This window comes from Prionailurus viverrinus, chromosome E1, assembly GCF_022837055.1.
Source record: "Prionailurus viverrinus isolate Anna chromosome E1, UM_Priviv_1.0, whole genome shotgun sequence".
NCBI classification, from domain to species: domain Eukaryota; kingdom Metazoa; phylum Chordata; class Mammalia; order Carnivora; family Felidae; genus Prionailurus; species Prionailurus viverrinus.
In genome coordinates, this window is record NC_062574.1 from 2,222,204 (window position 1) to 2,239,571 (window position 17,368).

At 54.9% G+C, this 17,368-nt stretch overlaps 2 protein-coding genes across 4 annotated transcripts; one reads left to right on the forward strand and one right to left on the reverse strand.

The window, feature by feature from the left end:
- Positions 1-26: 26 nt before the first annotated feature.
- ELP5 (elongator acetyltransferase complex subunit 5) lies at positions 27-6,196 on the forward strand. Of its 2 annotated transcripts, XM_047832665.1 has the most exons (8): positions 392-633; positions 791-851; positions 939-1,019; positions 2,595-2,815; positions 4,145-4,326; positions 4,843-4,938; positions 5,085-5,185; positions 5,826-6,196. In XM_047832665.1, the coding sequence occupies exons 1-8, from the start codon at positions 591-593 to the stop codon at positions 5,938-5,940; spliced, it is 900 nt and encodes a 299-aa protein (XP_047688621.1). In that variant the 5' UTR covers positions 392-590; the 3' UTR covers positions 5,941-6,196. The 2 variants fall into 2 exon arrangements, with proteins under 2 accessions (XP_047688620.1, XP_047688621.1); XM_047832664.1 differs by lacking the exons at positions 392-633; positions 5,085-5,185 and adding an exon at positions 27-370.
- Positions 6,197-6,459: 263 nt separating this feature from the next.
- Positions 6,460-9,021, reverse strand: CLDN7 (claudin 7). 2 transcript variants are annotated; one of them, XM_047832669.1, is made up of 5 exons: positions 8,834-9,021; positions 8,040-8,720; positions 7,132-7,296; positions 6,935-7,019; positions 6,460-6,839 (listed from the first exon to the last, which is right to left on the reverse strand). In XM_047832669.1, the coding sequence occupies exons 2-5, from the start codon at positions 8,260-8,262 to the stop codon at positions 6,677-6,679; spliced, it is 636 nt and encodes a 211-aa protein (XP_047688625.1). In that variant the 5' UTR covers positions 8,263-8,720; positions 8,834-9,021; the 3' UTR covers positions 6,460-6,676. The 2 variants fall into 2 exon arrangements, with proteins under 2 accessions (XP_047688625.1, XP_047688624.1); XM_047832668.1 differs by lacking the exon at positions 8,834-9,021 and having other exon boundaries at positions 8,040-8,800.
- Between the last annotated feature and the right edge of the window lie 8,347 nt (positions 9,022-17,368).

Sequence of the window (17,368 nt, forward strand, 5' to 3'; positions counted from 1 at the left end):
CACTCTGACAGGCGCCATTTTACCGCCCTAAGGGCTCCCTCCTCCCTTCTTCCCCCCTCCTCTTCCCCTCTGACACTGCTTCCGGTGGTGACGTGTATTCGCTTCACCGGGACTAAAGTTCCCCCTCCTCGGTCTATGGGGGCGGGTAGAGGAAAGCCGAGAGCGCTCCCAACAAGGCCGCAGTATCGCGCAAGCGCGGAAGGTGGCAGCGGGGCGGACCCCGGGGGCGAGGCGGGCCCCGCCTGGAGCGGCGTGGGCGGGGCGGGTGACGTCTCTCGTCCCCGGGTGTCGGGCCGTCGGACGGGCTCGTGCGGCCTCCTACCCCTCCCGCCGACTACTGCCCCCAACGGCTCTTCCGGCCCCAGTCGTGGTAAAAATGTCCTGCGTCTGTGCGCCGGAGCTCGGGAGGGGCCCCTCCGCGTGAGCGCCCCCTGGGATATTGGACATAATCACCTCTCATTCCGGACCGGGCCGGGTCTCGGTTGTGGGAGGACTCATGGGTGCCCCGCCCCTTTTCCCTGGAGGGGGCGGGGCGGCGGGCCGTGACGCCATCAGAGGGCGCCCGAGGAGGGACGGGCCGCCAGTTGGAGATGGAGTCGGTGCTGGCTCTGCGCGGCCTGGTGCTGCTGCGGGGTGAGGGCCAGAGGCGCCGGGGGTTGCGAGCTGGGCTCGAGGGGCGGCAGCGGAGAGGAAGAGCCGCGTGTCACCGGCGAGGGGTGGTCCCCCGGGGTCGGTGAGGACGGAAACGTCAGCGTTCTCACGCTGGTTATCCGTCCCCCGCTCTCCCCAGACTCCGTGGAGTGGGAGGGGCGCAGTCTCTTGAAGGCGCTCATCAAGAAAGCTGCGCTGGGGTGAGTATCCCGCAGCCTTCCCCCCGAAGTCCCCGGGAAGGAAGGCTGGGCCCAGCTCTGTGACACTCTCCTTCATCTCTGCCTTAGTGGGGAGCAGGTCCACATCCTGGGCTGTGAAGTGAGCGAGGAAGAGTTTCGTGCAGGTTTTGACTCCAGTATCAACAGCCGGTAAGCACAGATCGGGAGAGAGTTTGCCGGGTGTAGGATCCCTGTAAGGAAATTGCTCTACGGCATATTCATTGAAGGAATGGAGATGTGTCTTTCGGGAGGCCAAGATTCGTAAGAGAAATGAGTGGCGAGTTAATGGAGAACCCAGAGCATGGGCCATAGAAGCGCAGACGGAAATGGAGCGTAATAAGAGGCCGACGCTGTAGTTTCGCACCAGAAGCTGTACTGGTGGATAAAAATGAACATATTCTGTCTTTTGAGGTATTCAGAATCCGGATGGTTATTCCAGACGTGGATTCCAGATTTGCACCAACACTAGCTGCCAGCTACTGAGCGATCTGTTCTAGAGGCGAAAGTAACAGAGTGTGCAAAATGAGGGACGTATGGGAAGGCATAGCTGTTCATGGGAGTTGGAAGAGCTTCCTGAGACCAGACCGATAGCAAAAGGTCTCAGCGTGAAAATGAGTTCAGTTGTTATCCCCAAGGCAGTGACGGCCCTTTCAACGTGTAAGAGGCGAGTGATAATCTCATACTGTTAGACTACTCCAGCGACCAGTGTGGAGAATGGGATTAGAAGGGGGCAGCCTCAGACAGACCGGGAGGGAAGGCTGCTGTGGTAGTCCAGGTTCACTCAGGGGTGTATGTGTACTGAGCACCAGTTACGAACCGGGTGCTGTGGTAGGCATGGTGAATGAGACGGCTGTGGTCTCTAACGCATCTTAGGGAAAGATGATAGGGGGTGACAGATCTGGCTTAAGACAGTAGCAGTAAGTAAGCATAGAGAGTTTAAGAGGAAAGTAAAAGGACTCTAGCAGGTAGAATTTCCAGGAGTTATAGACTGATGTGGAATAGACCTTAGGAGACCCCTGAACCCACCTGTGTGCCTGGATAAAAAAAGATTACTTCCCGGTCTAGACAGCTCAGTAGCTTACATCTGTGTTCAGCTCTGGTTTTTCAACCATGTGATGGAAGTGATGTTTCATGTTAAGGTGGCACTTACAAGAGAAGCAACAGATAGGACGGTGGTGTCCAGGAACAAGTTGGGCCACGTGAATCCGATCCCAGGATGTCTAACCCACGTCAGACTCCCTTTTTCTGTGGTGCTATTTTATCTGTAGTTAGTAACACAGGATCTAATTCTTGATCTTCTCTAAACTGTCCTACAGGCAGGAACCATGTCTCACATCCTGTCCTCTCCCTGTTCCTCCAGGGAATGACACGAGTTAGGCTCCGCTCGGGAAATGTTTGATGGTGATGATAACTAACGTTTGTCAAGCGTTTAATACGTGTTAAGGATCGTTCTAAAGATCAAACAGTTGGTATCTGGGCATTTGTTCTACAAATGAAGAAACGGTTTTAGGATAAGTAGCTTATCAGTTAGGTGACCTTGGGTAAGTAGTAAAGCCACGCTTAGAGCCCGGGGCTTTCTGACACCAAAGCCTGTGCTGCCCACATGGTAGCCTGTGTCTCAGTTTTAGCTCTAAGTCACAGAGAGCCACAGAGATCACAGGGTGAAGTTCAAGATTGAGGGGAAGGGGCAGGGTTAATAAGTTGTCTCCTGTTTTCCCTTTGCAGGCTGGTTTACTATGACCTCTTCAGAGACCCGCTCAACTGGGCACAGACTGGGGAAGCCCTTCCGGGGGGACCCCTGGGAGCCTTGCAGGCCATGTGCGAGAGGACGGATCCTGGTCCTGTCACTGTGGCTCTCGATTCACTGAGCTGGCTGCTGCTGCGTCTTCCCTGTGCCGCCCTCTGCCAGGCCCTCCATGCCATGAGCCGTCAGCACGCCTGCCGTGGTGAGACCCCCTTCATTACTACTCATCACGTACCTTCCCCTGCCAAGGAGTAAGCCCAAAGAACATGATTAGGGATTGCCAGTTGGGCCTTATTCCATCTCTTTAACGTTTATTCTAGTTCTGGGCTTCTTCGTAACCAGGCTTTTGTTCCTCTTCCGGGTTCATTTTTACTCATTTGTTTCATTCGTTCACTCAATGAGTACAAATTACGTGCTATGTGTCAGGCACAAATCTAGATACCAGGAGAGTAAAGACTAGCTGTGCTCAGGTTCTTGTCTTCCAGGAGCTCAAAGTGCCAAAAAGGATACAGACAAGTTAGCAGTTACAAGACAGTCTGATAGCAGCCGTGATGATAAAGGAACATACACAGGGTGTCCTAAGGAAAGAACTGTCTCGAAGAGGAAGGGGTTAGCCAGGCAAATTTGGCCAGACCAGGGGCCCTGGGAGTAGCCCTGAAGTATACCGTGGATTCTAGAACTGACCATGCAGTCAGCTACCCAACTTTGTATTAAGATGCTTGAGTCTCTCAGTGTTTCAGTTTACTCTGTAAGAGTGGGGGGAAGGGGTGAAATTACAGTATTAGCATGAACTATTTAATTTTTTTTAATGTTTATTTTTGAGAGAGAGTGTAAGTGGGGTAGAGGCAGAGAGGGAGACACAGAATCCGAAGCAGGCTCCAGGCTCTGAGCTGTCAGCACAGAGGCCGACACGGAGCTCGAACTTACAGACCGTGAGATCGTGACCTGAGCTGAAGTCAGACGCTTAATCAACTGAGCCCCCCAGGCGCGCCTAGGAGGAACCGTTTAGAATTGCTGTTAGGTCAAGTGATAGCGATGTCATATGCTTCAGCCCAAACATGCCGACGTTTGTAAGCGTCAAAACACGAAGGCATCTTCTAGCACAGTGCTGACGCTCTTTAAGCGTGTGTGTGCGCGCTCCGCAAAAGGGAGAGACGACGGGAGGGAGTCAAAGGCACTGACTGGGATGGGGTCAAGTTCCAAAAGCCTCAAGTAGTTCATCATGTAAGAGATGAGGCTGGAAAGTAAGCAGAGACTGGAAGAGGAAGGGGTTAACTCTGTCCCGAAGGCCCTGAGGGAGGAGCTCCGAGGACGAGGACCAAGTCAGAGTGGGCCTGGCTCACATTCACTCTGAGGAGGTGAGAGCTGCAGCTCCACAGTCCCAGCCTCACCAAGGGAAGTCAGGATTGTGGCGGAGCAGCAACGGAACGTGGGGCACCCCCTCCTTCCTCCTCCTCTACTGTTCCATCCCTGGCCTCCGCTCTGAGCGTTCCCCACTGCCCTTTGCGCCCCACGCTCCTTGTCCTTCCAGGTGGCGGCCCCGCAGCGGAGCAGCTGTGCGTGCTAGGCCTGCTGCACCGAGAGCTCCACGGCCCGGGCCCCATGGGAGCATTGAGCAGCCTTGCCCAGACCGAGGTGACCCTGAGTGGTACAGCGGGCCAGGCCTCGGCCCACATCCTCTGTCGGAGGCCCCGACAGCGCCCAACCCTCGAGGTCAGGAGAACCCCGGGGAAGCACTAAGGTCAGGGTCAGACGGAAGGGGAGTCTTGGCGGAAAGAAGAGTAAGAAAGCTGGTGTGGCCGAGCGCTTCCCTGTGTCTCCTTGTTTTGTCATTTCCCTCCTGATCCTCACCACGGCCCTGGGAGGTGGCTTGTTTTGTTGTCCCCTTACCCAAGTTACAGACAGTGAGTGGTAGAGCCAGGATTTGAACACAGGATTGCCTGATTCGGATCCCGTGGGCTTAACCAAGAGGAGATCTTGACTTCCAAGAAACGGCAACGGAGAAAAGACTGGGAGCGGTTGTTGGGGGAGAAGGAGCGAGTCCCTTCGGAGAGCTTTGAAGGAGGGCGAGGGGAAGAGCAGGGGCTGGAAGCTGTTACACTGATGGTGGGGTGGGCAGGGGCAGGGCCGGCGGGGCCGGGGGGGGGGGGGGTGGTCTAAGTTCTTCTCTCTGGTTTGTTCCGTCAGGTGGAAACAACCTTTCTGTAAATACTCTTTCTTCTCCCCCAGACTCTGTGGTTCTCCGTCCTGCCAGACTTGAGCCTGGATCTCCAAGGGGGACCCCCGCTAGAGTCCCAGCCCCACCCAGATCCTCACACACCGCAGGTATCTCGCAGGCCAGGGGCGGAAACGAGGGAACTGGGGAACGGAGCTTGTGGGTCTGGTGAAAGGAGAGACTGGAAACTGCAGGGGGTGGGGGTGGGGTCAGGGGTGCAGCCATGAGGCAGTGGCAGTATCCCTCGTGCCTGCAGGTGGACCCCGCCTCCCACTTGACCTTTAACCTCCACCTGTCCAAGAGAGAGCGAGAAGCCAAGGATAGCCTGACACTGCCTTTCCAGTTCAGCTCCGAAAAGTAAGGTTGGGGGCCAGGCGCCTGGGTTCCTGAGTAGAGCCCCGCGTCCGGGCCTGAGAGGTGGGGTGATGGCAGGTTATTGATTAACCTCAGACTTTACAGGGGCTGAAGTCCACCTCCAAAGACAAGTCTGGGGAGTGGTTCTCTACCCGCTCCTGCCCCAATGAGGCTAAAGGGCCTCTATGTCTCTTTTCTCGCCATTAGAGCCTTAGGTCACAGAGCAATCGGGTCTGGGCTGAGCCAGACCAGACCCTGGGGAAGTGGCCCTGCCCCTCTCTAGGCAACAGTGTTACTGGGAGGACGGGAAGCCGGTTGGGTGTGGTAGGGACAGGTTCATAATGGCCTCTGTATGCCTGTCGTTCTGTGCTCAGTGTGTGGGCGGGCGAAGCCAGACCATGGCAGGATCCGTGCCCTCGAGCTGCTAAGAACGTAGGGGATCGTTAGGAGAGCGGCATCAGTCTATCCCGGTGCCGGATGCGGCTCCCATGCTGACTAAACGAGGAGGTCAGAGAAAGGGACTTGAACCCAGAAAACACGAAAGCCAACGAGAAAGAGGAGGGAGTCGGTCACCAGGAAGCGTGTCCAGACGGGACCCCGTTACCCACCCTCACCAGCACCCGCTCCCCCCTCCTCTCCCCAGACAGCAGGCTCTGCTGCGCCCTGGGCCCGGCCCTGCTACCAGCCGCATCTTCTATGAGCCAGACGCGTTCGATGACCTGGACCCAGAAGACCCAGATGGTGACCTGGATGTTTGACGGGGAGCCTTGACTAGCCTGTACTGGGGAGGGGGGAGAGAGACCTTGGACGCGTAACCATCCTTTCGTTGTTTGCGGCGGCCTTACCCTGCCCTACCTGTGTTCCCTGTGTGCGGAGGTCCTGCCTCGTGACCCCCGAGTCAGGGAGTAGCTTCCAGGCGGGACAAAACGTGGGAAGGGGCAGAGGGGAAGGTGAGGGAACAGAGACGCCTCCCTTCCCAGCCTAATAAAATCTATTTTTTTACGAAAAAAGAAACTTTGCTAGCTGTGTAAGCGGGAGTTGGCAGTGGGAGGGACTGCGTGGGAAGAGGCAGGGAAGCCAGGCACCTGAGTCTTGGAGAGTCCCTAGCGTTGGGGCCCAAGTGACAACGGTGCCACAGGGAGGGCCTTGCACCCCGATAGCGCTCAGGGTGTGTTGTTTTAAACTGAAGCAGATACACTTAAAGGTGCCGGGTTCCCTGCAAGGATCTGGGTTGAAAGAAAGCAGAGACCCTGAAGGGGGAGGGGAAAAAAGCCTCCTTTCCAAAACATACGGTTTTATTCCTGTACAAAAAGCACACCCTCCTCTTTTTGCGTCCCTCACCCAACCCCCTCGGGGGAACTGTACAAGGCGCGCGAGCGGGGTGGCGGGGCTTGTCTGTCTCCGCATCCCGCCCACAGGCCGAGCTCTGCCCCAGGCCGGTTCAGGTCCCCGGGCACACCATAGGCCGCCAGGCCGGGCCAGGGGGCCCCCGGCTCACACATACTCCTTGGCAGAGTTGGGCTTGGGGTAGGAGCGGGGTGCACGGTACCCAGCTTTGCTGTCACTCCCGGGACAGGAGCAAGAGAGCAGGGCGCCTCCCAGGATGACCAGAGCCGACCCCGCCCAGCCAATGAAGATGGCAGGACCGAACTCGTACCTATGGAGAGAGGGGGTTAGGGTCAGAAACGCTGCCTTTCCTGGAGGGGGATCCGGAACTGTCGCCCCTGTAGGAGGCCGGGCTCCCATACTTACTTCAGATTCATGGGGACCAACGGGTTATAAAAGTCTGTGACAATCTGGTGGCCATACCAGGAACAAGCTACCAAGGCAGCAAGACCTGGGGGAGAGAAAGACTGGCGTGTTAGGAGGCCCCAGGCCGGCACCTTGCACGCCTCCACGCTACGACCGGAGAAGAGAGGCGCTGGGCCCTCCTTGGGCCTGCTGCTCACCTGCCACGATGAAAACGATGCCTCCGGTCATGGCTATCCGGGCCTTCTTCACTTTGTCGTCTCCCCCGCAGCTTGTACACTTCATGCCCATCGTGGCCACGAACATGGCCAGGAAGCCCAGCACCAGGGACACCACCATGAGGGCTCGGGTGGCCTGTATGGCCGCTGCGGGGAAGGGGGAAGGACGCCCTCATTCCTGGAGACGCGGGTCGCTGGGCTGGGGCCCCTTGGGCGTCCAAGCCCCGCGCAGCGCCGGGTGGATCCCGCCCCCTCCCGGCTCCGCGGCCTTGCCGCTCCGCCCCGCCCTCCTTCTGCCCTAGGACCCGCCCGGGGCGCGAGGGTTTCGGCGAAACCGCCCCGGCTGGGGAGAGGGGGGCAGGGAGGAAGGGGCCCCGCGGAGAGGGGCGGCGGCGGCGGCCGGAGCCCCCGCACGGGCCGCAGATCTCGGCCCGCGGCCCAGCCCTGACCCCCACTATCGCGGCCACCGGCTCTGTGGCCTCGGCTAATCGGCCGATAAGATTACAGGCCGCAGGCGGCGGCCCTCGTCTGACGGCGCGCACGGCTCCTCCGCGGACCCAGCGCCCTCCGCCCCGCGCCGCCTTTTGTCCGAGAGAAAAGGGCGGGAGACGGAGGCCGCCAGCCGCGCAGGGCGGCGGGGGTAGGAGAGGCCTAGAGGGGGCTGGGCCGCCGGGCGCCGAGACCCGGGGAGGCTCGGCCGGGGGGGGGGGGGGGGGGGGTGGAGCGCAGCCGACGTGCAGCCCCCACCACCCCGCCCCCGGCCCGGTCCGGCCGCTTCCGCGTCCTGCTCCCCGGCAACCCCGGGCGTCGGGGCTCGCGCCCTTGCCCCGCACCCCGCCCGGCGCCCTCGTTCCCTGGGCGCGTCCGCCCCGTCGGCCCCGCGGCCTTACCCGGCAGGGCGAGCACCGAGTCGTACATCTTGCAGCTCATCATGCCGGTGCTCTGCGTGACGCAGTCCATCCACAGCCCCTTGTACATGGCCTGGGCCGTGATGATGTTGTCGCCCGCGTACGAGCTCATCTGCCACTGCGGGATGGCGGTGGCCGCCACCAGGCCCACCCAGCCCAGCAGGGCCAAGGCAAAGCCCAGCAGCTGCAGGCCCGAATTGGCCATCTTCGCCCTCGGAAGAGCCTGGGGACGCCGGGCGGGCGACCCTGCGGTAAAGCAAACCCACCTCGGGGGGGCAGCCCCACAGAAAGAGACGAGTCACCCGAAGAGAAGTTTGGGGTCAAGTGACTGCAGATCTTTTTGTCACTCGAGAAAAACACCAAAAAACAAAAAAGCCACACACACACACACACACACAAATCGATCCTTCCGGCGGGGCAAGGGTCTCACAGAAGGATCAGGCCACGCCCGGGGACTGGTGGTCGAAAAAGCGATCCCGCGAAGGCCAGGCGGTCCCCTCCGGCGTTCTCCGCGACCCTACCCAGACGGAAGGCGGAGGGGCGGTGTGCGCGCGGTCCTGGGTACTGGAAGCCCCCAAAGTGCCCTGGGCTGTCGGCCTGAGGCTGCAGTTCCCGGTGGCTCGGCGGTGAGCGGGCAGGTGCGGGCGGACAGGTGCGGCGCACCTGAGTATATGTAGGGCGTCAGGGGCGCGCCCCCGCGGGCACCGGGAGCGCGGGGGGGAGGCGGGACCGGAGGGCGGCCGAGGGTGACCTGACGTCACCGAAGGGACACTCACCTGAGCCGGAAGTCCTGGCCCCCACCCCTCCTTGCCCAGGTGAAGAGGAAGAAACCTGAGCCCCAGGGTCACGCCCCTTCTCCTGCCCGGCTTGGATTGCGGGTAGGGAGGAGGCGGCGGCTTCTCCGGAGTTCCCAGCTTGGAGTCAGCCCCTCCAGACTGGACTTCCCTGGGCAGCGGGATGCCCCTTCTCCTCTCCCGGGCAGGTGCATCCTCCCCAGCGGGGGACACCCTGGGCCCCTCGGTTCCGCCCCCCCGCCCCTCCCCTCCGCTGGGACTCTTGGTTTCTACTCTAGGCGCTCTTTGTCCTGCCCTACTTTCGTCCCCACCCCTCTGCTCTTCCTTTTCTTCAGTCGGCTCTCCTAAGCGTCCCCACCTTGGAGAACCCTAGCTCCAGTCCCTCAGAACTGCCCCCCTTCAGCAGCCTCCTTGGAGTCTGCATTCCCAGAGCCACCAGCCCAGCAGCACCCCGACGCCCCGGGCCCCCTGGCCGCCACCCTCCTGTCCCGCCCTCCAGCTGACACCTGGCTCCCAGGCCCCGGCCTCCACAGCCCCGTCTTCTTGGCAGTCCATTCCAATCCCTATCCCTGACCTGCCTGGACCCTTGGCACCCCACCTCTAGGGGGTCACTATCCCCCACCTGCGACGAGGGTCCTTCCTAGCAAAAGGAAGAAAGCACTGAGGCCAGAAGTCAGCAGAGGGTGGGGAGCGGGGTCAGGCCTAGGTGACATTCTTGGCCACACCTGTCGCTCCCTTCCCTTGGAGACTTTCCAAACCTGTACTCCACTTTCTCCTTCCCTCCCGTCTTACACACATTTCCCTTTCCTTCTTTCTGAGCCTGGACCTGACTCTGTGCACCCTCTCTGTCATGCAGGGCTTCCTCCCTCCGGAGTCCACCTCCCAGCCCCTTCCCTGCCCCCGCGCCCCGCAGCGCCACTCTGCTGCCCCCTTGCCCGGAGTCCTCCCCACCCACCTCTCCGCTCCCAGACCCACATGTTTCCAGCCCCCTCTCCGTGTCTATTTTTTCCCTCCACTCTCCCACATTTCCCATTTTTCTTCCTCCTCTCAAACATTTCTCTGTAAGGCTCTTCTTTTTTGATTCATGGTGAGGTGTTGTTGTTTTTTTTAACCTATCGTTTTTTCTTACAATTTATTTTGAGAGAGAGAGAGAATCCCAAGCAGGCTCCACACTGTCAGCCCAGAGCCCGATGTGGCTCGAACCCACAAGAGTGAGATCGTGACTTAAGCCAAAATCAGGAGTCAGAAGCCCAACCAACTGAGCCACCCAGGTGCCCCGAGTTGGGTTTTTTTGTTTTGTTTTGTTTTGTTTTGTTTTGTTTTGTTTTTTAAGGTGCTTTCCAGCTCCAAAATGTTATGTTTCTCATTACGGAAGTATATCCAGCTTGTGTGCAAGCTCACTGCCACACCTCAGGCCGACCCGCCCCATCTGCCTCTTGCCTGCCCACCCCAGCTGCCTCCAAACCGACAGCCCCGTTTCCCCGCTTGTCCTTTTGAAATCTATTCTCCGGAAGTGAACTGGTTTGTTTGTTTCAGACTTGGGTCCCGTTACTTTCTGTTTAAAATCCTTAAAGCAGGGGGCACCTGGGTGGCTCAGTTGGTTAAGTGTCTGATTTTGGCTCAGGGCCTGATCTCACGGTTCGTGAGCTCGAGCCCCATGCCGGGCTCTGAGCTGACGGCGCTGAGCCTGATCCTCTCTCTCTCTGCCCCTCCCCTACTCGTTTCCTGGCGCCCGTGCCTGCGTGCACGCGCGCTCTCTCTCTGTCTCTCGCTCTCTCAATAAATACACTTAAAAAAATAAAAATGAGGGGCGCCTGGGTGGCGCAGTCGGTTAAGCGTCCGACTTCAGCCAGGTCACGATCTCGCGGTCCGTGAGTTCGAGCCCCGCGTCAGGCTCTGGGCTGATGGCTCAGAGCCTGGAGCTTGTTTCCGATTCTGTGTCTCCCTCTCTCTCTGCCCCTCCCCCGTTCATGCTCTGTCTCTCTCTGTCCCAAAAATAAATAAATGTTGAAAAAAAAAATTTAAAAAAAAAAAAAAAAAAAAAAAAAAAGAAAAAAAAATAAAAATGAAACAAAATCCTTAAAAGCCTCCAATGTCTCTCCTCGCTCCAGTGTTGCTACACTGGGCTTGGCAAAATAAATGCCGTGTGTGGCTCGCCGGACTGTGCCTCGGCCATACGAGCCCTCTCTCTGCTCCCCACGTGTATCTCTTTTACTATTCCTTCACACACTCTGTTCTCTACGCCTGGATGCTCTTGTCCCTGTCCCCTCCCCTCCTTCCCCCACCCTGCTGACCGACGCATCCGACTCATCCTTCAGCAATCAGCTGGAGCCTCGCTTCTCCTGGGAAGCCTGACCTGACCACCCCGCCCCAGACTGAGTCATATCCCTCGGTGGATGTGTTCACTCACCGCTACTTGGTGCTTTAACTGCACGACTTCTTATCACAGAAACTATTTACTCGTGTGCCTATTTACTCAGTGTCAGTCTTCCCCTGTCGATGCCTCCGGGTTTATCGCCAATAAATATTTGATGAATGAATGAAAAAATAAACTACAAATGAACGATGTTTTCATCCACTGGTTCAACAAGTGTTTCCCGAGGGCCCGTATAAATGGCTCCAGACGTTGCTCCGGACGTACAGCTGGAGCGACCCAGATGAGGACACTGCCCTCCTCGGGTCACTCGGATGCTAGAGGGAGGAAGCAGACAATAAAGGCATAAACAAGATGCCACATGTTATCAAGGCAATAAAACAGGGCAATGTGAGGAGATTGGGTCCACTGGAGGGAGACCTTTCTAGGAAGTGACTAGCAAGGAACCAGCCAAGAGAAAACCATGTTGGGTGAAGAAAGTGGAAAGGGCCGAGAGACCCTGTGTGGGTTGCCCCTTTGCGATTTTGTAGTATTCATTTCTTTTTTTTTTTAATTTTTTTTTCAACGTTTATTTATTTTTGGGACAGAGAGAGACAGAGCATGAACGGGGGAGGGGCAGAGAGAGAGGGAGACACAGAATCGGAAACAGGCTCCAGGCTCCGAGCCATCAGCCCAGAGCCTGACGCGGGGCTCGAACTCTCGGACCGCGAGATCGTGACCTGGCTGAAGTCGGACGCTTAACCGACTGCGCCACCCAGGCGCCCCTCATTTCTTTTTTTTTAATTGTCTTTAACGTTTAATTATTTTTCGGAGAGACGGAATGTGAGCAGGAGATGGGCAGAGAGAGAGGGAGACAGAGAATCCAAAACAGGATGCAGGCTCTGAGCTGTCGGCCCAGAGCCCGACGTGGGTTTCGACCCCACAAACCGTGAGATCATGACCTGAGCCCAAATCAGGCACTTAACCAACTGAGCCACCCACGTGCTCCTATGGTACTAATTTTATTTTATTTTTTTTAATTTTTTTTCAACGTTTTTATTTATTTTTGGGACAGAGAGAGACAGAGCATGAACGGGGGAGGGGCAGACAGAGAGGGAGACACAGAATCGGAAGCAGGCTCCAGGCTCCGAGCCATCAGCCCAGAGCCCGACGCGGGGCTCGAACTCACGGACCGCGAGATCGTGACCTGGCTGAAGTCGGACGCTTAACCGACTGCGCCACCCAGGCGCCCCATATGGTACTAATTTTAAAGCAGGAGCTCTCAACCTCAGCACCATTGACCTTTGGGGCCAGATAACTCTTTGTTGCAGGTGACTGTCCTGTTCATTATAGGATATTTAGCATAACATCTTTGACTTCTATTGATTAGATGCCAGGAGAGCCCTCCGCTGAGCCCCAAGGTGACAATCCAAAATGGCTCCAGACGTGGCGGGATGTCGGGGTGACGAGAGGGGCAAAATGGGTCCCGGCGAAGAGCCACCGATTTAAACCGTGGCCAGGCAGCGTCGCTGTGGCTGTTTAGCTCTGGTAGCCTCCAGTAAACAGTTGGGTACAGGGAACTAGTAGACGGATGATTGGACTTGACCACGGTTGGGATTTTGCTAAGGAGAGGAAGGAGTTTGAGGTGTTGGCACGAGAGTGCTTCAGGTGTTCGAGCCCGGATGTAAATTGGGTCGTAAGAAGAGTTAAACGCAAAAGGCTTGGGCGTTAGTGGAAAACCGGGGGTGGATGGTGTGGAGGTCTCTCCCCACGAAGAGAAGGGAGCGAGATACCTGGGAACACGAGCTGGTCGGCTGGGAGGGGCCTGGGACCGCCGGAAGAGAAAGATGAGGTTCGACACCTACCGATGACAAGAACTTCTAGCAAACAGAGATTAGAAAGGACATTCTTAGACCTCGTGAAAAAGTATCAGGCTCACCTCTTTTATTTTCGGGGAAAAGGATAAAGAAAGTCACTGTTACCGCTTTTGTTTGGACCGAGTTCTGGATGTCTTGATTGCTGCTACTACAAAGAAATAAAAGAAGGAGGTGGTGCAATGATTGAAAGAGACAAAATGAAACTGATTTGCAGATGTTATAACTATATCCTTAGAAAAGCGAATGGAGGGGCGCCCGGGGGGGGGCTCGGCTGGTGGAGCATGCAACTCTTGATTTCGGCTCAGGTCGTGACCTCACGGTTTGTGGGTTCGAGCCCCGCGTCAGGTTCTGCGCTGACAGCACGTTCTGCTTGGGATTCTGTCTCCCTCTCTCTCCTCCCCTCCTCCCTGCTCCTTATCTCTCTCCCTTAAAAAAAAAAAAAAAAAAAAAAAAAAGGAATAGAATCGAGAGACACTGTTAGTAATTAGTTTCAGCAAGGTTGCTGTATGCGAGATGCAGCTACAAAAAACAAAACAAAACAAATTGCTAGCATTTTGCTACACCAGTAATAACCAACTGGAAAATACAATGTAAAATTCGATTTGCATCAAAATTATAAAGCGCCTAGGAATTAACCAAGTATTGACAAGACCTCAGTGGGAGAAAAAAACCAGTTTAATTCAAATAAAGGACATAGATAACTTGGAAGAATAGAGAAACCGCCCCTGCGCTTATAAATGCGGTGACTTCACATTATAAAGACATCAGTTGTTTCCAGAATAAATAATTTTATATATTACCAGCAAAATCCAATTAAAAAAAATATTTCTTTAGGGGCGACTGGGTGGCGCAGTCGGTTAAGCGTCTGACTTCAGCCAGGTCACGATCTTGCGGTCCGTGAGTTCGAGCCCCGCGTCGGGCTCTGGGCTGATGGCTCAGAGCCTGGAGCCTGTTTCCGACTCTGTGTCTCCCTCTCTCTCTGCCCTCCCCCGTTCATGCTCTGTCTCTCTCTGTCCCAAAAATAAATAAATGTTGAAAAAAATATTTCTTTAGAGAGCGCGTGAGCGTGAACGGAGGAGGGGCAGACAGAGAGGAAGATAGCAAGAATCCCAAGCAGGCTCCTCACTGTCAGCACAGAGTCTGATTCGGAGCTCGAACTCTCAAACAGGGAAATGATGACCTGAGCCGAAACCAAGAGTCAGACACTTAGCCGACTGAGCCACCCAGGCGCCCCAGAAAGGAATGAACTCTTGAGATACACAACAGCATGGATGAATCTCAAAATAATTATGTAGTGAAAGAAGCCAGACCCCCACACATCCTGTATGTCTCCGTTTGCATAAAATTCCAGAAAATGCAAAGTGTTCTAGAAAGACTGGCACTGGCTACCTACAGGGGTGGGTGGAAAGGGCTGTAGGGAGGGATTACAAAGAGGTAAAGGAAACCCCAGGGGATGATGGATATGTCCACTCTCTTGATGACGGGGATGGTTTCATGGGTGTGGACATCGGTCAAAACTTACCAAATTGTACATTTGAAATATGTGCAGTTTATTGTTTGTGAATTATACCTCAATAAAGCCGTTAAAAAAACAAAAACAAAAACATAACTGGGTTCGACCCACTGTAAGCACCATATGAGTGTTTCATTATTCCCCTTCATTAAAACCCTAAGATGTAGATGCTATTATTATCTCCTTTCTTGTTTTACAGATGAGGTATATAAGACACAAAGAACTTAGGTAACTTTCCCAAGGGCAAAGTTAGCAAGTTGGTAAGGGCACTCAAACTCAGGGAGTGTGAGCCCAGAGTCCATACTTTTTTTTTTTTTTTCATGTTTATTTGTTTTTGAGAGAGAGACAGAGCATGAGCCCGGGAGGGGCAGAGAGAAAGGGGACACAGGATCCGAAGCAGGCTCCGGGCTCCGAGCTGTCGGCACAGAGCCCGACGCGGGGCTCGAACTCACAGACCGTGAGATCCAGACCTGAGCCGAGGTCAGGCGCTCAACCAACTGAGCCCCCCAGGCGCTCCCCAGGGTCCATACGCCTAACTGCGCTGCATCTAGCCGTTTGCTGAGAGGCTGGGGTGGTAACAGAAGCCTCTCGCACTGCTGATGGACGCGGAGCCCGGGACAGTCAGTCTTCAGAGCAAGCTGGTGGTACTTAGTCAAAGTAGGTGTAAGTATGCCCTATGACTCAGAAATTCCACTTGTGTAGACAGATATAATTAATAATAGACATACGGACAGGCAGCGATGTCTCTCCCAGAGAAGTTCTCACAGGAAGCGGTAACAAGCCGGGTAGGAAATGTGCGTTGACACATTCTTTTGTTGCGTTTGGGAACCGCAGGTGACTTGGGTGTTCATCAGCGGGACCTCGAGCAACTACACGTGGCGTGAGTGACACCGTGGAGCCCCCACGCATCAGACAGAGCATGAAGGAGGACGGAAACCATGGTGCTTACAAGGGCACCTGGGGGGCTCAGTCGGTTAAGCATGGGACTCGTCATTTTGGCTCAGGTCATCGAGTCCCGAGTGGCACTGACCGCAGGGAGCCTGCTTGGGATTCTCTCTCTCTCTCTCTGTCTCTCTCTCTCTCTCTCCCTCCCCCACTCGTGTTCTCTCTCTCTCTCACACACACACACTCTCTCTCTCTCTCTCAAAATAAATAAACTAAAAAAAAAAACCACAGTGCTTCTGGTCAGTAAGTAGGATCAGAATGAAATATATAACAAGATGCTATTTACATAAATTAGAAATGTTTGCGGGAAGGCCAGCTGGTGCAGCCACTCTGGAAAACAGCATGGAGGTTCCTCAAAAGACTAAAAATAGAACTACCCTACGACCCGCCGATTGCACTACTAGGCATTTATCCACGGGGTACAGGTGTGCTGTTTCGAAGGGACACATGCACCCCCATGTTTACAGCAGCACTATCGACAAGAGCCAAAGTCTGGAAAGAGCCCAAATGTCCATCGATGGATGAATGGATAAAGAAGATGAGGCATATATATGCAATGGGGTATTACTCGGCAATCAAAAAGAATGAAATCTTGCCATTGGCAACTACGTGGATGGAACTGGAGGGTATTATGCTAGGTGAAATCAGAGAAAGACAAAAATCATAGGACTTCACTCATATGAGGACTTTAAGACACAGACAGATGAACACAGGGAAGGGAAGCAAAAATAATATAAAAACAGGGAGAGGGGCAAAACAGAAGAGACTCAGAAATATGGAGAACAAACTGAGGGTTGCTGGAGGGGGTGTGTGGGGGGGGAATGGGCTAAGTGGGGGAGGGGCATTAGGGAATCTACTCCTGAAATCATCGCTGCACCATATGCTAACTACTTTGGATGTAAGTTTAAGAAAATAAAAAATAAAATAAAATAAATAATAAAATAGGATTTGTCAAAAAATAAAAATAAAGAAATGTTTGCACAGAAAACAACTGATGTTTTGCAAGAGCACAAACACAAGTGAGCATGAAATGCATTGGAATGGCTGCCTTTTGAGGGAGGACAAAGGGAAATGGGTTGTGAATCCAAAAAAAGTTTTGTTTTCCTTTTTTTTTTTTTTTTTAAGTAAGCTCTATGCCCAAACGTGGGGCTTGAACTCACAACCCTGAGATCAAGAGTCACTGGGGCGCCTGGGTGGCGCAGTCGGTTAAGCGTCCGACTTCAGCCAGGTCACGATCTCGCGGTCCGGGAGTTCGAGCCCCGCATCAGGCTCTGGGCTGATGGCTCAGAGCCTGGAGCCTGTTTCCGATTCTGTGTCTCCCTCTCTCTCTGCCCCTCCCCCGTTCATGCTCTGTCTCTCTCTGTCCCAAAAAATAAATAAAAAACATTGAAAAAAAAAAAAGAGTCACATACTGTGCCAACTGAGTCAGCCAGACGCCCCAAAAGAGAATAGCTTTTAAAATAAAAACAAGACGTATGGGGCGTCTGGGTGACTCAGTGGGTTGAGCATCCAACTTGGGCTCAGGTCATGATCTCACAGTTTGTGAGTTCGAGCCCCGCATCAGGCTCTGTGCTGACAGCTCGGAGCCTGGAGCCTGCTTCGGATCCTCTGTTCCCCTCTCTCTCTGCCCCTCCCCTGCTCGAACGCGCTCTCTCTCTCTCTCAAAAGTAAAGATAAACATTTCAAAATAAAATAAAAACAAGACATCAATCAACACAGACAATGCACCAAGAACTGTGTCATTAATTCAATCCTCTGCACCTCAGACCCTGATCTATAGACAAAATGCAGCGAAGGAGCGAACAGGGGAGACGGCATTGCTGAAGCTT